The sequence below is a fragment of the Dioscorea cayenensis genome, chromosome 5 (genome assembly GCF_009730915.1).
Source record: "Dioscorea cayenensis subsp. rotundata cultivar TDr96_F1 chromosome 5, TDr96_F1_v2_PseudoChromosome.rev07_lg8_w22 25.fasta, whole genome shotgun sequence".
NCBI lineage: Eukaryota > Viridiplantae > Streptophyta > Magnoliopsida > Dioscoreales > Dioscoreaceae > Dioscorea > Dioscorea cayenensis.
Window position 1 is genome coordinate 2,261,460 of NC_052475.1, and position 22,515 is coordinate 2,283,974.

The 22,515-nt window shown below is 31.4% G+C and overlaps 3 protein-coding genes across 8 annotated transcripts; 2 read left to right on the forward strand and 1 right to left on the reverse strand.

The window, feature by feature from the left end:
* The first annotated feature begins 5,113 nt into the window (after window positions 1-5,113).
* Window positions 5,114-7,180, forward strand: LOC120261120 (OVARIAN TUMOR DOMAIN-containing deubiquitinating enzyme 4-like). Of its 6 annotated transcripts, none has more exons than XM_039268837.1 (6): window positions 5,114-5,201; window positions 5,600-5,721; window positions 5,826-5,866; window positions 6,023-6,121; window positions 6,238-6,402; window positions 6,911-7,180. In XM_039268837.1, exons 1-6 carry the CDS (start codon window positions 5,159-5,161, stop codon window positions 6,924-6,926), a joined length of 486 nt encoding a protein of 161 aa, XP_039124771.1. In that variant the 5' UTR covers window positions 5,114-5,158; the 3' UTR covers window positions 6,927-7,180. The 6 variants fall into 6 exon arrangements, with proteins under 6 accessions (XP_039124771.1, XP_039124773.1, XP_039124774.1 ...); XM_039268839.1 differs by having other exon boundaries at window positions 5,114-5,180; XM_039268840.1 differs by lacking the exon at window positions 5,114-5,201 and adding an exon at window positions 5,212-5,298.
* A 44-nt stretch (window positions 7,181-7,224) lies between these two features.
* On the forward strand, window positions 7,225-9,658 carry LOC120261118 (protein ROOT INITIATION DEFECTIVE 3-like). The gene is made up of 8 exons (XM_039268832.1): window positions 7,225-7,551; window positions 7,795-7,908; window positions 8,044-8,177; window positions 8,328-8,478; window positions 8,566-8,768; window positions 8,887-9,014; window positions 9,077-9,297; window positions 9,380-9,658. The coding sequence occupies exons 1-8, from the start codon at window positions 7,252-7,254 to the stop codon at window positions 9,599-9,601; spliced, it is 1,473 nt and encodes a 490-aa protein (XP_039124766.1). The 5' UTR covers window positions 7,225-7,251; the 3' UTR covers window positions 9,602-9,658.
* A 141-nt stretch (window positions 9,659-9,799) lies between these two features.
* On the reverse strand, window positions 9,800-12,069 carry LOC120261119 (transcription factor bHLH129). The gene is made up of 6 exons (XM_039268833.1): window positions 11,662-12,069; window positions 10,852-11,183; window positions 10,635-10,757; window positions 10,413-10,478; window positions 10,252-10,320; window positions 9,800-10,015 (listed from the first exon to the last, which is right to left on the reverse strand). Exons 1-6 carry the CDS (start codon window positions 12,005-12,007, stop codon window positions 9,959-9,961), a joined length of 993 nt encoding a protein of 330 aa, XP_039124767.1. The 5' UTR covers window positions 12,008-12,069; the 3' UTR covers window positions 9,800-9,958.
* Window positions 12,070-22,515: the final 10,446 nt, after the last annotated feature.

Consider the following 22,515-nt stretch of genomic DNA (forward strand, 5'->3'; position numbering starts at 1 on the left):
AAGGAACTCTTCATCATCTAGATAGGTTGAGTGACATGTAGAGATGGCAATTTGTACCCTACCCGACGGGTATACCCAGTGCCGATGCCGGTCGAAAGAGGGTATTACCCTCTTTGACCGGGATCTGCACTGGGTAAAGGGTATCCGATTAGTTTTTTGGAGTGCAGGGTCGGGTGAGGGTATGCCCCTACCCTACCCGTACCCTTACCCTTACCCTCACTGTTGAAGAGGTGCAGGGTGAAAACCCGCACTGCATCCCTTTACCCCTTTCATATATATATATATATATAATTTTTTTATTAAACTAAACATTTACTCAATATCTATTTTTCATGGTGATTAATTTGAAAAATAATACTTCAAATTTTCTCTTAATATATTATTTTTAAATTTTTATTTAATTTCTATATTTATATTTGATAATATTATCAAAATTGAATTTTTAGATATATATTAAAAATCATAATTAAATTTAAAAATAAACAAATATAAAAAAATAATGTTATAATAATTTATTCTATAAATTATAAAAACATCCTGAAAAATAAGATACTAATAAAAAATCAATTGGATATAACTTATGAGAATTACTTATAATATTTTTTATATTCAAAATCTTACTAGATATTTATAAAATTTGAAGCTATATAAAATATAAATAGTAGATATATGAAAAAATTTAAAACAAAAACCAAGATAGTTAAACATGAACAAAACAAAAGGTAGAGTTACCATTGAGTTCTAAATAAATGTCATTTTTATGTGATTATATAATTTAAGATAAACAAATATATATCAACTTGTAATTTTGAATTTATGGACATGTGTTTAAAGATTGTAATATAATGTATAATTAATTTATTTTTATTATTATTTAAATTTAATTCGATAATTTGAACAATGGGTAACAACGGGTAAGCGGGTACCCTGCGGGTATACCCGTACCCTGCGGGTAAGGGTAAGGGTATGATTTTTTTTTACCCTGAAGGGTACGGGTAAGGGTACGGGTATTGGGTAGGGGTTACGGGTACGGGTAAGGGTTTTGGCATACCTTACCCATACCCTACCCGTTGCCATCCCTAGTGACATGTCTCCTTAACATTAGAGACATTGATTAAGTCCAAGCAATGCTTGGACTTCCCTATAGTAATTGCCTTGATTTGATTTTGTAACTACAACAACAACTCCACTTACAACTGTATTTCTCATAAGCGTGTAGATATTCCTTGCACTTAGTGTCAGAAGTAGAACGAAAATTAAGGGGGTGCTGAATTTAAATTTTAATTTTTTTTTAAATATTAAATATTTCTATTAATTCAAACTTGAGATTATAATAACAAGTATTTTAAAAATATAAAATATATTCATCAAAAAAAATTTGGTTTATGTGTAAAACCGCTATCATATGTGCATAATTAGTGATTAACTCAACTAGTTAAACACTAAATTAACAAATACTGCAATTAAAAACCAACTATAAACAAATTCATATATAAGTCAATTATTAGATACACCAATTATTCAACAAATAATCTAATGAATAATTAAAATTTTCATAACAATTAATCACAAGTATATAACATTTTTTTCACAATAAATTTCATAATGAAACAAATATTTGACAAATATCTAACAATCATTCAACAAATATAAATACTTTTACATAACAAATAATCACACAAAAATTAAAAAAAAAATAAATTAGATATAAAATAAACAGGAAAAAACGATAAATCCCTATAATGAAAATAAAATATAAACTTGGAGATAATTGATCAAAGAAAAAAAACTCACAAGTCCATAAGATCTGCAATGTTTTTTTATTTTAGAGATTTTACAATAGCAATTACATTTTTTAGGATTTTATTTTTATTTTTATTTTATATTAATATCCTAAATATTAATAATTATGTATTGATAAGTTCAATAAAAAAAATCAATATATAAAGTTTAAAAACAAAATATTTGAGAATTTATGTTTGGCTAGCCATATTATTTATTAAAAGTAGCATTTTTCATATGAATTATAATGATTAATATTTTAATTATATATATAATATATAATTATGAATATATATATATATATATATATATGATGGGCCAAGGGGGTGCTCAAGCACCCCCTTGCCTCCCCTTAAATCCGCCAATGCTTGCACTCCTTTCTCCTTTCATTACTATCAAACCATCTTTACTCACATCAATACAATCCTTTTCGGTTTTATGGCTAAAACTGTTTCCATGCAAAATACCCAAAGAAATCATATTCTTCTTTAATTATGGAACATGTCGAACGTCACATAAAGTCCGAACAACACCATTATGTATCCGAATCTTGATCTGCCCTTTTTCAGCAATAGCACACACTTTATCATTGCCTATGTAGACAAAACCAAAATACACTGATTTGTATGAATCAAACTAGTCCTTGTTCCATGTCATGTGAAGAGAACATCCCTTATCCAAAATCCATGAATATGAGGTTTGACATGATGAAACTAAAAGCAGATCCCCATCACTAAAATCTGAATCACAGTGCTTGATCACATTAGCAAACTGTGATGAATTACTGTTCCTTTCATCAATTTGTTGCTTGCCAACAAAGCCGTAGTGATCTCATCTACTTTGAGCGTATCTTTCCCCCATGTGAGTGTAGTCACCAGATGTTCATACGAAGGCGGCAAAGAACATGGAAAAATCATAGCTTTGTCTTCATCTTCAATCTCGACCTCAATTCTTTACAAATCATTGACTGTGTGATTGAAGAAATTGATATGTTGTACCAGATCTGCACCTCCCTACATCCTCAGGCCATATAGTTTCTGTTTCAGATACAACTTATTTGTTAGAGATTTTGACATATATCGACTCTACAATTTCCTCTAGACATCCACTGGAAACGAGAGATCTATGACGTGATAAATAACATCATCCACCAAACACAACCGAATAAGTGTTGCCACTCTTGTTTGTAAATCCAACCAAACTTGGTCTTCCAAACCTTGAGGCTTTGTCTCTTCCAATGCTTTTAACATCTCTTGTTGCATGAGCAAATCCTTTACCCTCCATTGCCTCAATCTGAAATTCTCAATTCCATCGAACCTTTCCACATCGAATTTTGTAACAGAGTTCATCTTGCTAACGAAACCTTACTTTGATACCACTTGTTAGAAAAATAGAGGATTGGCACGGAAAAGCAATGAGACAATAAAACACATAAGATTTACGAGGTTCGGCAATGTGCCTACATTCTCAGGAGTGGAGCAACCGTATTCCTCTTATTCATTAGTCTCTCCTCACGGTTGAGACAAAAGACTAGGGTTACAAATATTTATAGGTAAAAACATAAATTTATCCAAATACAAACCTATCTGGATCCTAAACATATCCAGATTCTAAACCTATTCGGATGCAAATCCTATCCGGATACAATTTACAAGATTATCAAATCATAATCCTAATCAAATACTATTTATCCTTGTATCCTACCGTGGGGGCGTTCCCTCACACCCCAACCTATCAAACTGATGCTCTCACAATATGAGAGATGTTGTCATGCCACTCCACTCCATTCCCACATCTGCTCGTTTACGTGTATATATGAGTCATACACAATGGTCTCGTTAAATTGAACGAAATTAATAATATCATTATACATTAATGAATCCCTCATTAATTATTAGTCTAACTTTATATTTTCACTTTTTTTTAAAAAAAAATCAACCCATATGTAATTATCGTTTATAATATGAGTTTTTATTTAAATTTGAAACACACAAAATTTATTAAAAAAAATAGTATAAATTAGGTAAAATATCAAGTAACATAAGTGAAATGTGTATATTGCAGCCCAACCAAATATTTCATCAAACAACTCCATTATTTTTCAAATAGGGTTTTATTTTCTCTTGTATGATGACATATTTATTTATCATATTTTTGTCATTATTTTTATTATCTTACATTTCATTTTTTAAAATAAATTGAAATACTTATATTAGTAATTGTAAAGTTCTTTATAAAATAAAAAATTATTTAGATTATCAAATCACATTAATTCCCATTACATTTGTCATATAATAATTTACCTTATTTTTGAAACTTTTAATCTTTCTTCATCTGCTATCATATATTTTTTATTGGAGTTAAGTTAAACTTGATATGGAAAAATTAAAAATTTAACACCACACGGAATACAAGAAAAGGCAACTAAAAAACAACTACAAAAATGTTCCGTTGTTATTGTTAAACATTAGTGATTGAATCCGCGTCAGATTACCGACGAAATAAGACTTTATTTGTTCAACTTAATTTGTTTAGAATCCATTGTTAGTCCATTACTAGTCCATTGCTAAACTTTACGCGCTTTAAATTTGGTGGGAATTTTTGTTGCAATTAAATTACTATGGAACTTGCCCGTTGTTGTTTATAACCATTGGCGATGAAACTATCATCAGATTATTGACATAACAATAAAGCAAAGTTAGGTGATTACCCAAAAAAATTAATCCGCCAAAACATTTTACACTACTTTGACAAGTGACGGAAATTTTATTACATTAATATATGGAAAAATAACGAAGTTTGGAAGCTTATAATTCATCAAGCACTTTATTAAAAATCATCAAGCACAAGAAAAGGCATGGGTTTGGGGAATACACTAACCTTTACTTTTTATTTTTTTTAAATAACTATTTATTATTAGAAATATTACTCATATTTCATCATTGATATAAAAGAACATATATAATTTTATGAATAATAAAAGTATAATAAAACATAAATAATATAAAAATAAATAACCAAACACTTTTGTTTTTATTTTCCATTTTCTTTTTTCATATTTTTATTATTTCCAAAAAATAAATAAATATATATATATATATATATATATATAAAGGTTTTGATGCTATTTTATGGCGCCATTCCATTCCGGTCCGCAAGTTGAAAAAGATGGAATTCATCCCTCCCATTCTGGCATCCAGAGCGCGCACCAGCAGAACTGAAGTGAAAGAGAAAAAGGAGAAGCATCAAAGGAATTGAATCCGATTCCCCTTCCTTTCCCAGTTCTCCACTGAGTGCCCTCGCATCCCTCAAAGCTCTCAGGTATGCTAGCTATTCATGCCCCCTTTCCTGTTCCAAATTCCAATCCATCCCACCAATGTCCTCTGCCCGCCCCTGCGGTAACGATCTCCATCCCATTCGTATGTCGTCGTTCAACACACGCTTCTTCCAATTACGATGCCTTTCCCCTTTTCTTTCTCTCTCTCGTTCTCTTTTGATCTATGCATAAGGGTTTAGGTTTTTCCCTAAGAAAGCTTCTTTCTTTCTTTCTTTCTTTTGAGCATTTTCAACATGTTGAAGATTAGGTCAAAAATGAGGGGAAAAAGTGATTTTTTTTTTTTTTAATGGCTATATATAATGTTGCATTCATTGAGGGAAAAAAAGTTTTATTTTTTATTTTTTAAATAATGGTTATTGAATGCTTTTTTTTTCACTAATTTATACAATCTGTTCTTTTGCATGATGGATTGCTACTCTAATTTTGTTGATAGTTTGAAGTGCATGATTTGGTTTGTCATTTGTCACTATTATGGTTTAGGCATTACAGGAGATGGAAGATGCTTGTTCAGGTCTGTGGCTCATGGTGCCTACTTGAGATCTGGAAAACCTTCTCCAAGTGAGCATCTCCAAAAACAACTAGCAGATGAACTCAGATCAAAAGTAAACAACTTGCCTTGTGTTATTCTAGCTAATAATAGAAGACCATAAATTCCTGAATTGAACAATTGTGCAATGGTCTCATATCCCCCTGTTGGTGCTGATAGGTTGTTGATGAATTCATAAAGAGGCGAGGAGACACTGAATGGTTTATATATATATATATATATATATATATATATATTTTTTCTTCTAATACCTTGTCCTGAATTTTTATTTAACATATAATTGCACAAATGACTGGATTGATGTTAACTAAAATTTCATTTTCTGTCGTAGTAAGAGGCCGAGTTTCATTTTTCAGGTTTCTTGAAGGTGATTTTGAGACGTATATTTCACAGATGAGGCTGCCTTATGTATGGGGAGGAGAACCTGAGTTGTTGATGTGTTCACATGTTCTTGAGTTAGTTTTGATTTCATTTTCTTCTCTGACTTGTGTTAAGAATCATGCTTTTATCTTGTTGATTTCAGTGGCCTTTATGTGCTACTTTATAGCATGGCCTTTTGTTGCTTTTGCAGGATGCCAATCACTGTTTACATGTGTAATCAGAATTCTGATAGCTTCAAAATCATAGCGGAGTATGGCCAGGAATATGGAAAGGATAATCCAATCCGTGTGTTGTATCATAGTTATGGACATTATGAGGCATTGCAGATTCCTGTTACCAGAACAAGTTCTAAAGGGTAAGATTCAGTACTGCAAAATCAAAATAGCCCATTAATTTACTTTTCCAATCCCACTAGTCTTGCTTATCAGAATAAAAATATACAAATAAAATAAGAAGACAAATTTCTAATGTAAATCATGTAGATGCTTTGTGTTCAAAGAACTGGAGTTTTCGTTGGGAAAAGAATGAGTCCAGACTGAAACTATCCATTATGCAACTCAAGCCTTAGAAAGGATGCCCTTTTATTCTTTTCAACGACCTTCAAAAATATTTATAGTGAAGCCTGCCATTATTTTGTAGACTTTAAACTTTTGGATACAATAAAATTTCTATATTCTACATCACTTGTGAATTTGAACATTCTACTATATTTCATATACCATTTTCTGATACTTTAAGCAATTAGTTGGTTTTGTTCGTGATGGAGATTGAGTGCCATTCCTTTTGCAATAATTTACTACAATCTAATTACCATCTGACCGCTATTACTCGCCATTTATGGCAACATCCTTGAGTTCTTGCAGGTACTCTAAGAGATGAGTGGCTGGCATTAAGCATGGCTCTTATTGGATGCTCAATAACTGCATCCTAGAAACATGAGCCAAGCATTTGCAACCGCAAAAAAAGGAAGTTACTAAATAAGAAATTTCGCGTGTACATCAAAAAATTGGCATTGTTGTTTCAATAAAAATATATCCATATCTATTGTTTAAGCGTTAGAATTGTAGTCTGCTGTGGCTTTATATTGTCATGGAAACGAGAAAGACAAATAGGAATTTTTAGTTTATATGGTATTTATAATATGTTTTATTTGAGGTCAGTCCAAAAGTAGTTCCAAACCATTTGTCGTTGTCCCAAGTTTCAAATGAAGAGCAGCGCATGGGTTGTGTGTTCACTGTCCAATGCCATTCAACGCAAGGGAAGGGTGGAAAAGGATGCATTGATGGCAGAGAGGAAGGAAGTTCTGGTGGTGTGTGGAGATAATATGAGCACAGGGATTAGAACATGGGATGTGGAAACAGGGGAGGAGCTTCTCCGAATACCAACCTGTGCATCACCTCCTCATGGCCTGCTCTGCGTGAGGGACACCTTCCTTGTTGCTTCTCAGCTTCAGACTCATCGCCCCTATGGCGGGGGTGCCATCTTCTTCTGGGCTCTCAACAAGGTCCCTTCCTCATCTTCTTATTCTTTTTCTGTCTGAATATTATTCTCTTTGATTTTGTTCTTCTTATGCTCTTGTTTCTAACTTAAGATGCTGGACTTGCATCATGTTCCTCAATTACCACTGCTTGCTTGATTTTCATGGATTTTGATTTGCAACTGTGAAGTTTGGAACTATTTTTATGTAATCGTAATTGAATAAAAAGTGCATTTGGAAAACCATTTACTGCTTGAGTGTATGTTTTAGCCACGAGCACCGCATAGGAGCTATCCAATGGAGGAAATTGGACCCATTGTTTGCTCCAAGGATGGGATATATCTCGTTGGTGGAGCTCTTTCCGGCAACACATACATATGGGAGGTATGAATAACGCTGTATTTCTTTGATTTCTTTTATATTCAATAACATACTGAAATGGAAGTATTCTTTAAGTCATTAAGTGTGTTATTATTAAATACCACCGGTATTTATCTTTAGCCTAAACTTCTTTGGTAGGTCACAAGTGGAAGATTGCTTAAACACTGGCATGCCCATCATGGTTCTCTGATTTGTTTAGCCTTTTCCCCTGATGATTCTCTCCTAATTTCTGGCTCTGAAGATGGTGTCATTTGTGTTTGGCACATGATAAGGTATTAAACAAAGCATCACCTTAGTCTTACTGTGAAACCAACTTGTTATTTGGATATTTTTGTTGTTGTTGTTGTTGCTGCTGCTGCTAAAGCGAAAGAAATTACCAATTAACTATTTATTTGTTTATTTGTAACACCATTGGGATGAAGTTTGCTAGATATTGCCGATCTGCCAGCATGTGGTAATCTGGCCCCTCTTCATATTCTGTCCGAGCATGTATCATCTATAACTAGTCTGCTGCCAATGTCTAGCCATTCAGAACCAACGTTGATATCAAGCTCCCTTGATGGCATGTGCAAGGTAAATTAATACATTTGCAAACCCGAATTCATGTAATTATCGTGTTCCTTGGAATAGAGTTTTACTCAAGTTGGTGGTAATTTGCAGGTGTGGAACATCATTTCTGGAAAGATGGTGCATAATCACATCTTTCCAGTTTCTATAACTTCAATAGCTATGGATCCCGGTGAACAAACATTGCTCACTGGTTGTGAAGATGGAAAAATTTATATGACTGCAATAATTGTTGGGCTGGAAGAAGATCAGACTGTCATTCCTGGAGATGAATCTGGAATTTGTTCGAAACACAAGTAAAGCATCATTCTCATAATTCGTTGATTAGAACATGATTGCACATAACTTCATTTACATTGATGATAAATCCATGCTTAATTGTTAATGTTTTGTTATTTAATCAATGCTTTGCAGAGGAGCTATAACCGCCTTGAAGTTCAGTTTGGAAGGGAAACTCTTGTTTTCTGCATCTAAAGATCACTTGATTTGCATTTGGGATGCTTCCAATTGGCAGCTTATTCGGAGTTTTAATTATGGAAAAGGTATTCTTCAATTCTTTTTTGTTGAGAAGAATATAGCTGATAAACTTGCGGCTGTTCAACAGGTCACATAACAAATATGGTGATCGTCCCAAAATCATCTCTTTCAATGTTTGGAAACAAGAGAAATCTCCCTAGACTGCGCATTTCCATACTGGACAAGGCTCCTCAGCAAAATGATGCAGCAGAAGGAACTCCGACACTTCTACAAGTACATTGTCCTCAGGAAGATAATCTTCGCTTCAAAAGCTCTCCACTCTTGAAAAAACAAATTCTTGATCTAGAGGTTCCATTTCATAAATAGACATGTTCAATTGATGTTTTATTGTTTTTCTCTCAAGGTTTTCTGAATTTTAATAACCTGGCAGCAAGACAGGACACCAGAGGCAATTCAAATGAAAGTCGAGACTGCAATTGAGAACCGGTTATGGACTATTGGAATGACAAAGCATGTAATGAGCATTAACAGACAGTTGCAGTTAAGATTGGTGGATATGATGGAGCAAAGGTTATGCCTGGATGCTCAGAAGAGTCGAAAGAAAGGTAGGGCTAACATACCTGATGACAGAAAGGACCCATCTAATCCATGATAATGGAAATGTTCAGGTATCTCCAAGTTAAACAATGAAATCTTTTCTTCTAGCTATGAATATTTCATGCTGTGGCAATTAATAAGAACAGGCATTGAACATTTTATATCCTCAACCATCTTCGTAAATCTGCAAATTCATAACAGCGAAGAAGAGTATGCATGCATTTCGGAATGCCTCTGAGTACAAAATTGAAGATTTCAATCATACTTACCTGCTTCTCTTATTATATTGTGACTATTTATCTAAGCAAAATGATACATGTGGGAAACTCTTGAACTGCTTCCCACCAAGGGAAAAATGTAACTAGTGATACAAATTTTCAAGCAGGTGCTTATGTACAGTAAGATTGATAACTCAAGGCATCTCTATCTTGCTTCCACATTTGCAGTTAGCTCGCTCTTCACTGAGTTTCTGCAGAAACAAACCCGGTTTGAAGATGAGAATATGTTGTTTGATGATAAAAACAGAGATCAAATTAGCATGCATTATTATCCTGGTATGAAATAAATGTGATAGTGTAAAGCTCTAAAACTCGCAGATGATGAAATACATTTTCCTGGGCATTATCTGAATGTGCACTGAATTCTCTACCATGAATAGTTCAATTTATGTGATTAGGTAAATGATGATGATAGTTTCTCATGCACCTGAACTTGTGTTTGCAGTGCCTTGATGTGCTGAACAGCCAACTCCAACATGTCTGTTGTGTTTGTTTGCTGTAAAACATCAGGTTTTTGGGTTAACTTCTGAACAAACAAAGACATTCATTTTAAAATAAAGAAGATCTATTTTATTAATGAAATGTTACCTTGTCCATGTTTGGCACAAACTCCTGCAGCTTTCTCAACTTCTCACTGATTCTTGTTCTCCTTTCCTGTAAAACAAAGAAAACAATAACATACAGATTAGGAAGTAACCACTGAAAATTTTCAAGAGCCATAATCCCTTGTTCAATTGCCATATTTCACCACAAACAATGATGCATAAATGAACAAAAAAATAACATCTTTCAGGATCTTCGCAAACTTACCCTCTCTGCAATGCTTCGCGGATGCGTAGCGCAACCCCGTTTAGCTCTGACTTTAAAAGGAACATAATCTTGTGGGCTTTGCAGGAGCTTCTCCATCTCCAGCGATGTCTTTGGCAAGCTAAACTGAAATCAATCAACCAGAAAACATAAATATGATTTCTGCTACAACACAGAACACCACCATTTGCAATCACATGTCACAAACTAGCAATATTACCTGAGACTCAATGTTATTGAGACAAGGAATGACATCGCCATTGTTATCTTTAACCCGTTTGCTCGGAGGAGCAGAAAATACAATAGAATTAGTTTCATCCCATGAACCTAACTGATAGTTACCAGACATGTAAGCCTGAGCAACAACATCATCTGAATTTTTTCCACTAACAATACTCTCTTCAATTTCTGCAATACTGATCTCAGATATCTGAGAAAGTGAATCCTGTCTTGAAAAACTCAACTGTGACTGCACCCTCTTATTTGCCATTGCATGCACACCATCTCTACTGCCTTGTGAGTAGTTTCCAATTCCCATTGAAACAGAATAACCTACAATCCCAAAACAAAAATATATTAAAAATTAAAACTTTAGCAAATTATGAGTTAAACTCAAGCATCAAAATCAAAACTTTGTGTCCGAATTTGGTTAATTTGCTACAAAAGAACAATAAATTCCCAATAATATAAGCAAAGAATCCAATTCCTTAAAGAGTGAAAGAAAGGAAAGATCCACACTGTCAGAGCCAGCCGACGCGGAAGGGCAATACGGTCATTTTCAGATTGACCGCACGGTCAACGCCGCCATCGCCGGAGACTTGGGTGTAGGTTAGTTAAACTAATCCTGCGGACTAAATAGTCTTCATCTCTTTCAGGAATAGTTCCTCTTTTTTTCTTTTTCTTTTTTTTTTTCTTTTTTTGATGGAAAAAAGTGAGAAACTAATTGATCGGATCGGATCGCCTGCTCGCCGACAAACAGGAAAAAACCCTAGCTAGCCAATCAACGAAGAGAGGAAGAGAGATGGGTTACCATTATCGACCATGAGATGCGAGAAGAACCCGGCCGGGGAGCTGCTATGGCGGATGAGCTGAGGGCGGGGATCAGCGACGGGAGCTGCGGCGGCGGCGGAGGATGGAATCGGGGGGATGGGATAAGGGAGGGGATTAGGAGGGGAGGTGGACTCGGAGGAGGAATCGGGGGAGAAGAATCGGGACATCTGGGGATCGAATCCGAGGGCGGGAGATGAGGAAGAGAAGTCGTCTGAGGAGAGGATGGATTCGGTGATGGAGGCGAGGAGGGAGCCGGGGGCGGAGCCGTAGCGAGCGAGGGAGGTCGGAGGAGGACCGACGGCGCGGTTGGCCGGAGAAGCGTACATGGCTGTAGATCGGATCGGAGAGCTCTAGCGCTGGTTGGTGATGCGAATGAGAGATCAAAGGTGCGGTTTTTATAGTGAGAAAGAGAGAAGAGAAGAGGTGAGACCTTTTTTTTATTATTTAATTATTTAATTATTGAGATTTTTTATATTTGAGTTTTTAGATATTTTTTTTATATGTTTTTAAATTAAAGTTGTATTGATATTAAATAAATTTGTATGGTTATTAATGATTTAGAATAATTTTTATGAGATTAATTTGGTATAAATTTTTATTTTATATAATTTTGAAATTTTTTTTAGGAATTTTTTTATAAGTATAAAAAAAATGGTTTTTTTTGTTGCTTGAATGAATTAATTGAGTGGAAAAAAATAATTAATTATAAAAATAGAAATATTTGTCTTAACTTGACTGTGGGACCAGAAAAGTATACAACCATGTGTGGTTGATGAATTAGTTCACACATGTGAGTTTGTAGTCAAAGTTGTCTCCCTTTTTTTTATTATTAGTATTTATAGAAAAAAAATATCTAAATTATATTTCTATATTTTTATTAGTTTTCACATGTGATTGTCAATAACTGGACAAGATTTTGTACTTTTTCCTTACCAGCTTTTTCTAATTTTTCTTTGTCTTGTTTTTACTCTGCCTTGATGTCTGTGCTTGTTGAGAGTTGTTAAAATGACAAATGTACCCATGTTCTTTAATTAATATTTTTTATTAATTTGAAGAAAATATTATGAGTTTGAAAAATATATATAGTTTATTATGTATTTATTTATTTATTTTGAACAATTTCAAAATGTAGATAATTGATTTTGACATTACCTAGTGTTGCATAATTAAGCAACAAAGTATTGACATCAAAAGTCAATAATAAGTTGTTGAACAAAGAGTCTATGGTTGGCATTATTATCAAAGAGAAATCTTGTTTTAGTAGGCATCCAATCCAACTATTTCAATGAGGAGGTTGTTTCTTTCATTATAAAGGGACCATGAAACAAACAATAATGATAATAATAATAATAATTTTTATTAAAAAACCCCATATTTCTTCCTTCTAAATGAATTTTAAATAATAACTCTATTGGGTCAGTTTTGGTTTCCTTCTCTAGGGACTATTAGGAAATTCATTTTGTATGTTAATGAATTTTATGATTTTTTTTTTAAATAAATTTTATGATATTTTTAGAACCACTTAAAATATTACAATTTCATCTATGGCCTCTTGACTTATCAGATTTAATTGAATGGATTTAATTGAAAATTTATACAATAAAATTAATTAAAATAATATAATCCAAAAAAATAAGTTAACAAAACAAGAGACCTAGTTAGATGTTTGAACTCCCATTTACCAAATTAATTGATATAAAATTATTAGCTACTTTAATAATTTTAGCTACTAAAATCAAAATAGTTTCAACAATAAGTACTTATCTTTAAATTCCTTAAGCAAAATGTCTTTTCAAATAAAATAAAATAAAAAAAGACAAAAGAAAACCCAAACTATGAGAAGGACACAACTTAATCCAAAGTTGAGAATGATGTGGACTAGTTTAGGTAAAAACAAGTGGGATTAATTGGACTTTGGAGTAAAGGAACAAATGAATATCCACATCAATGGCTTCACTTTTCTATGATGCTTGAAAGCTAGCAAAAGACAAAGTAAACCTTATCTTCAAATAGTTTAATTAGAGAAGATAATGATTTGGATTATGATTAAGGCTAAGGGTGTTAAGCATTGAGTTAATTAAACAAATGAAAAAATGGGGACTTTGTGAGACGCGGCCAAAGAGGATGGCTCTAATGATCAATGTTTAGTCATAAGTCCATTATTTAGGGGCAAAAGATTATCTTTCGTTAACATGCTTAAGCAACTTCTTAATACTATTATTATTTTTTTATTTATTCATGTCGGCAATCCGATTATTTTTTGTAATTATATATGACTTTGTTTCTTGATACAATGTTTTGCTATTATAAAATAGGACTAGGCAAAATGTTATTGTATTTGTGCTTTTAATTAAAACATGTTTATTTTAGTGATAACAAACACATCACTCTGATGACGTTAAAAAAATTATATATATTTTTTTATTTTTAAAGCAAAGTTTTTGTTGGGCTTAAAGCCAGTGAAATATAATTTTTTTGTAATCCCTGCCTTAAAAACCAAAAAACAAAAGTGATATTAAATCTTTATTTCATTTAATCTAAGTTTTGTCAATATAGCAAGTGAAAATAATACTATTGTTATACCTATATTTCGAAATGTTTGTTTATTTATTAAAAAAATATATATATAATTTTATAGAGATTAAGAAAACAGTATATTTGATCATTATATTAAAATTTTGCAGATTTTAAAGATAATTAAAAAGATGACTTTCGACTAAATAAAATTTGATCCTAAAAATGAGATAGAAAAACATCATAAATCATATAGGTTAATAAAATCCTCTATCTTACTAGTTAATGTTCATTTTGATATACAATTAAATAAATATTATTTTAGATGAATTGAATTAGTTAGTTAGGCATGACTTTTAAAAATGCACTCAAGCAAGCAAGTGAATACATTAAAATAAATAATAAATAATAAAATAATAATAATATGAAAACATGTAGGGCAAGGAGAGGCCAATGCAACATTATCTGTATCTTGAGTGGTATTATCATGAATGGGTTGGCATCAAGACATTTGAGAACTTTACAAGTCTATGTCATGAAAACATCATCTCCCCCCAACCACATGTCTTTTAATTAATTAATTTGTTTTTAGTTATTAAATAAGGTTGTGCTCTAAATTCAAAGATACATTGAATTTCTCATCAATAATAGAATGATAGGTGTTTGTGAATAAAATAACTCATATTCAATGTTGCCACCATATTTAGTGGGAACACAACCTACACCTTCTTCATAAATTTCAAAATACAAAACGATGCTTGTGATTTTTGTAATATCATAACTATTATTTAAAAAAATATATATTTATATTTTTAAAATTTTATTATTTAAACTTGTTGGGATTTATATCACCTAATGTGTGGTAGAAAGGGATGGCACATTGTTTAGTTTCTCAAATGCATACAATTACATCAGTAAGTTCATTAGCAAAATTTGACAAAAAGTTAAAGAAAAATGAGGGTAAAAATAAATTTTTAAATCTCTAAAATTTAAAAAATATAAAAGTAATCTTTTAAATGGTAAGAATGGTTAGAGTACTAGAATGTTTAAAAGAATATTTTCGGTACATATAAGTATATAAATATGGGAGGGATTTAGAAGTTATTTTATGCTATTTTAATGTATGTCTATATATGTAGAAAAATAGATAAACTATATATATATATATATATTTATAAATAAGGTGATCAATAAACAAAAATATTTTTTTATTTATATTCCTCTGGCTTTGAAATTACATTTATATATATATATATATATATATATCTTAAAAGAGTATATATTTTAAAATATCTGAAATACCATTAAAACTCAAGATATACATTTTTTTTTCTGTTCTAGTAGTTATATCAATTTCGTAAATATATGATTTAAAAAAATTTAAAAAATAGGATGATAAACATAAAGTTATGAAATTAACAAAGTGTGAAAATAATTTATTTTATCGATTTCTAACATAATTTGACGAGGGTTTTGGACCATTAAAATTTTAAAAGAGTTGAAAGTTGATCTTTGTGTATAAAATATAAACTCTTGACTCTTGAGATTACAAAGAGAGTTCATATTAGCAAAAGTATTAGTGAAAGTCAAAAAAATCGAAAGGAGTCATGGCTCTATTCTATGAAAAACATTTAATTCTATTTTTTAAAAAAAAAATATATATATCAATATGATTGTGTTCCTGAGGAGAGAGTTGACAAATTTGAAAATCAACCCTTTTTTATGACATTATATATCTTGGTTAATTTTTTAAGAAGTCAGCTGTGATATTATTTTTGTCAAAGGTTTTGAAGAATCTTTGTTGTATACGTACACAAATTATAGTAAAAAGTCAACATACCAAACCAAGACGACCAAGCCCTTGGTTTGGTCAAACACTTGAGCCAAGGCAAAAGAAAGAGTTGGCCAACAATGAAGGTCAAGAGTCACATATACATGTAATTATATTCTCGTAAGTTACAACACAATGTATTTGTCAACCATTAACAAAAGAGGGAGATGCTTTCAAAGCAATTGCGGAGGTTGTTCACTCAACAGAAGTGATCTCATCAAAGATGCATGGAAATAACACTTCTTTAAATATATATATATATATATATATTAAAAGCCGTTAAAAATAATATTATTTTAAATAGTTTATATATTTATTATGCAGTATGATAAGAAAAATAAAGTGAAATAGATTTATTTTAATAAATAAAGTTTTAAAATGGGTTTAATATATTCAAAATCAATGACACAATCAATTGGAGAATTCATTTCCCCTTGATTAATAACAAAAAGATATTTGAAGTGAGAAAAAGTAGATTTACTTTAATAACTTTTCTATAACTTACTATTAAGGGCATGTTTGGATGGAGATAATAGTTATTAAAGAATGAGAATTATTACCCCATCTATCCAAACTTATGTTTTGGTACCCCTAACAAAGGACTGAATACCAACAGCAAAGTATTTCATGACCCCTAACCAGTTATTGTCATTACCCTCAAAATTGGGGACAATGCATGGATTGCATTGGAAATGGTTGTTTTTGTCTTTTTATCATTATTTTCCTTCACAGCATGCAGAGCATCTCACGACTCCTTCCTCCATTAAACTGAGGCGGATTCGGCAACAACGAAGAAAAGAGATCAGGTAGAACTTATTTATTCTAATTGCAAGTCAAAATCTTTTAGCATCTTCCTTCATGAATTGATCTGCATATCACCCCATATCCTCTCCCTTCTTCCATTGCAAGACAAGCTCACAAGCGGGCATCGGAGAAACAGTGAACTAAGACAACTCGGAAGGAATCAGATTTGGTAGAAAACTCTTGATATGTCCTCTCTATCTCCTTTAATCATAATATCTTCTGAACTAATCTGTAACAAAATAAAATTTTTCTTTTTAATCTTTTTTGTTTATATGTTGATCTTCTACCTTGTTTCATTTTCACTTTTTGTTTATGTGTAGACATCCTTAATTTATCTTGCATTTGGGCATGTTATTTTTTTATTTTTTTATTTTTTTAATTTTTTTTAATTTTATTTTTTGTGGTATAGGATTGGAAATAAAGTCAAAGCCATGAAAGCTAATCACTTGTTCTAATTTTATTTATTTATTTTTCCTGTGGATGATGATTGTTATCAATTCTTCCAATATTTGTTTCCTTTCGTGCATGGCAGACTTTTTGTGGGTGTTCATTTGATGATTTCTATCAGCAATTTCATCTATTTTTCACTTAGATTCTGTTCATGTTTCATAAGTGGTGTTGTAAGCCAAATATATATGATGAAGGTTATATGTTATATGTTGTAAGTCAATTATATGCTAATAAATGGATTTTTTTTTTTTTTTTTTGAATTACCTGCCACAATATTTTCGTGTAAATGTCAAGCTATTTGGTCAATCCTCTAATTTATTTGTAGAATTTGGAAGCTGCTTGATGTCCTGACTGAGAAATATCTTGTGGTTATTGTTAGGGTTAAGTGAGAATACTAAAGTTTTTAGACAAGTCAGAAAAGAAAGGTGAGTTCTTATCTTTTAGAATATATAAGTTGAAAATGAAATCTAAATCATTAGAAAATTATGCCATAATATACGCTTTCGTACCATATTCATAATTCATACCAATGGACCATTGAATTGAATTTTGTGCTTGTTCATAAATAAGAAATTTTATGATGGTGATCACGTCTTGTTGGTTTAATGTCCATTTGCAGAACTCTCTCATGCTAAGCACTTCATGTGGTATTGTTTGGTTTTTGCCAAGATAATTAGAGCATTTGCTCATTCGTTTATGCCTTTAGAAAACAGACTATTAATTTTGATCATGATGTGGCCTAATTCAAACTTCTAACCACGTGATACCCCACTATCTCACATCACACCCATTATCTCCTTTTGCACCCATGATCTCGAACACGTGAAGTTTTACGTAACTGTTAATCATACATCTATAAATAGCCTCCCTTATTAAAACGAGAGGGGGACTTTTCAGGGGAAAACATCAAAAGAAGACAAGCATTTATTCTCTACTGATTTTGGAGTGTTTGTGGGGAACACTTCCCACACTGTTATAGGTCTTGGCATCTAAAAAAAGAAGAGACTCCAATTTCTTTTATTCGACCTTTAAGTTCGAAGTTCTACAAGTTCAAGATCCCCAATAAATTCACTATTGTATTCTCGCAACAACAGATCATTATATTAAAATTTTGCATATGTTAAAGATAATTAAAAAGATGACTTTTGGTTAAATAAAAATTGAAAAAAAATATCTAAAATGAGAATAATTATATCAATATTTTTTTTAGAAAAAAACATCATAAATCATATGAGTTAATAAAATCTGCTAGCTTACTAGGTAATGCTCATTTTGATATTCAATTAAATAAATATTATTTTAGATGAGTTGAATTAGTTTGTTAGGCATGACTTTTAATAATGCATTCAAGCAAGCAAGTGAACACATTAAAATAAAATAAAATAAAATACATGTATGAAAAGGAGAGGCCAATGCAACATTATCTGTATCTTGAATGGTATTATCATGAATGGATTTGCATGAAGACATTTGAGAACTTTACAAGTCTATGTCATCAAAACATCATCTCTCCCCGACCACATTTCTTTTAATTAATTAATTAATTAATTTGTTTTTACTTATTAAAATAAAGGTGTGCTCTAAATTTAAGGAGGTAAATGGTACGGGGAATCTCCGTTCCCCGCTAGAACTCGCTCCGGCGTGGCGGGGATTCTCCGAAATAACCACCCCGCGGGGCGGGGAATGGGGGAAAATCCCTCCCCGCCTCGCTGGGCGGGGTGGGGGCGAGGAAGGCATTCCCCGCCCCGTGGGGATCATCTCCCCGCTCCCCATGGGGACCCCCACGGGGATTCCCTGATTTTTAATAATAATAATAATAATAATATATATATATATATATATTGAAAATACTCATATGATTAGTTATTTTTTATTTTTTAAATAATTCAATATGTATATAAGATTATTAGGACCAAATATTTGGGTTTCAAAAAAATATATTTTTAGTATTTATTAATAATGTTTTAGACTTTTAGACTTTAAGTAATACTAGTATTCCTCCCGTGTGATGTACGAATATAATCATATGAAAATTTTTAAAAAAATTTAATAATTTTTTTTTATTTTCTATAGAAATTAAGGTAAAATTAAGATTAAATAAAATAAGCTATTTATCAACTTCAAAAATATAATATTTTTATAAAATTAATTTTATTATATATTATGAGATAAAATAATAAAAATTAGTTTAAAACAATATAATTTAGTGTTATGTTATAAATATTTTAATATTATTAAAATAATATTGGTAAAATTTCTATGAGAAATTGACAAGTGTCAAATAGGTTTCCTACTTTAATATATATATATATATATATATTGATATATAATACTATTAGAATTTTATATAATAACAAAAAAAATTGGCGGGGGGCGGGGATTCCCCGACCCCGTGGGGATCCCCGCGGGGGAGTGAGTCGGGATAATTTTTCCCCCGTGAGGAATTTGGAGGCGGGGAATCCCCGCCCCGTGGAAAGCTTGGATGGGGACGGGGATTCCATTCTCCGCCCCACCCCGCCCCACTTACATCCCTATCTAAATTCAAACATACATTGAATTTCTCATCAATAATAAAATGATAGTTGTTTGTAAATAAGAAAACTCATATTCAATGTTGCCCCCTTATTTAATGGGAACCAATGTTTTTAAACATAGATTGTACTGGTTGGTCAGACTGGCAGAATCGGGAACTGGGTGCCAGTCCGATCTGGTTCTATAGAATTTACTGACCAAAAATCAACTTGATCAAACCCAGTTAAACCCAATTAAATCCAGTGAACCGATCATTTTGTCTAAAAACAGGAAGATCTCGGTTTTTCATATATTAAAAAATTTAAAAGCACTTGGTGTTAAGAGAATGAAAAAGCCAACTGCCAACGACCATTTGGTCTATTGGTATCGGATCCCTTGCGTAGTGTGTTCGCCTCAAGTGTCGAGCGTGACTCCCCGAATTCGATCCCCATCTCACTTAAGGTGAGGGCACGGTTCGATTGTGAGCGCTGCTCCCCCACGTGTTCGTCCCTAAGTTCCGGCGCTTGTCGCCTTTCTAAAAACAACTGTTGTTGCAATTGTTGTTGCGGCTCATAGTTCTTGCCAACTATCTCTGCTTTGATGCGATGATTGAACTCCATCTTTCTGTTACTCTTTTAATTGTTATTTGGACTATTTGATTGCTATCCGAAAACAGAAAATTTAAGAGAGAAAGAGAGAGAGAGAGAGCCGGGCTGGCTTTTTAAGTTCTAAAGAACTCAAAGTTTCAACAAAGTTGCCTTCTTCCTCATTTTTTATGTTTATGGTAGCTCATTCACCATTCAAACCATGCTCATTTGCATCACAATCACACAATTTTTTTACTCAAATTTTTAACTGCATCCTCTTGTCCTATACATGCCACATGTATCCCTCCTCAAAAGTTTATAATGTATATATGTATATATATATATAATGATAATCTCATATGACATCTTAGATAATATATATTTTAATAATTAATTTGTCTGACCAAATGAGTCATCCAATCGAATCAATTGACTAATGACCTAGTTATTTAACCAGTTCACTTTTCGGTCTGATTTAAAAAAATTAGTGAGGATAAAATAACCTGCACCTTCATAAATTTCAAAAGTACATAAAGATGCTTGTTTTTTTTTTAAAATATCCTAAGTATTATTTAAAAAAAATATTTATATTTTAAACTTTATTTATTTATTGAAACTTGTTGGGATTTATATCCCCTAATGTGTGATAGAAAGAAATTGCATATTGATTAGTTTGTCAAGGCATATAATTACCTCAATAAGTTCATTCATACAATTTTATAAAGTTAAAGAAAAACTAAGGTAAAGACCATTTTAATTTTTTTGTCAAATTAAAATAACATACAAAAGTAATTTTGTAAAATGTAAGAATGGTTAGAGTATTAGAATGTTTAAAAGAATATTTTCAGTAAATATAAATATGGGAGGGATTTAGCAGTTTGTATTCCTCTAACTCTGAAAATACACCCAAATATATATATCCTAACAAAATATGAAATTTAAGATATCTCAAATACCATTAAAACTCAAGAAATACATTTTTTTATTTTAGAAGTATATCAATTTCTCAAATATATGATTTTAAAAAATTTTAAAAATACAATGATAAACATGAAATTATGAAACTAAATATTGTATGAAAAAATTTAGACTTAAATACATTTGATCGATTGCAAACTTAATTTGACGAGAGTTTTGGACAAGTAAAAATTTAAAAAAAGTTGAAAGTTGATATGTGTATATAATATAAACTCTTGACAGGTAATGAAAAGAGTTAATATTAGTAAAAGTCAACAAAACCAAAAAAGTCATAGTTTGTTCAATGAAAAGCATATAATTCTTTTTTTTAAAAATAATCTATATGATTGTATTCATGAGGAGAGAGTTGACAAATTAGACAGTCAACCTATTTTTTAAGAAGTCAGTTGTAATATTAATTTTGTCAAGGGTTTTGCGGAATCTTTGTAGTATACGTACACAAATTATAGTAAAAAGTCAACATACCAAACCAAGATGACCAAGCCCTGTGTTTTTGGTCAAGCAATTGAGCCAAGGCAAAAGAAAGAGTTGGCCAACAATGAAGGTCAAGGGTCACATATGCATGTAATCATATTCTTTTAAGTTATAACACAACGTATTTGTCAACCATTAACAAAATTAACAAAAGAGGGAGATGCTTTCAAAGCAATTGCGAAGGTTGTTCACTCAGGAGAAGTGATCTCCTCAAACAAGCATGTAAATAACACTTCTTTAAATAAATAAATATATATATATATATATATATATATATATTAAGCCGTTAGAAACTAATATTATTTTAAATAGTTTTTATATTCATTATGCAATAAATGAATCAAATTTTAAAATAAAAATATTTGAAGTGAAATGAGTTTATATAAAATTTTATTTTTTTTTAATGAATAAAGAACTAAAATAGATTTAATTCAAAATTAAAAAAAAATGGTTTACTTCAATGACTTTTCTATAATTTCTTTCCAAGCGAATGCTTTATAACTAAAGATGTAATAAATTAAAAAAAATTGAGAACTATTATGTAGTTATTACTTAATATACAATAATTTACCTACAAAAATAAAAACGTCCCAAAATCAATACCACTTGCTTGTTAAAAGGCCATTTCAAATGTAATTTATCTGCACTACATGATCCCATTTGAAAAAGCTATGCTAAGCTAAGC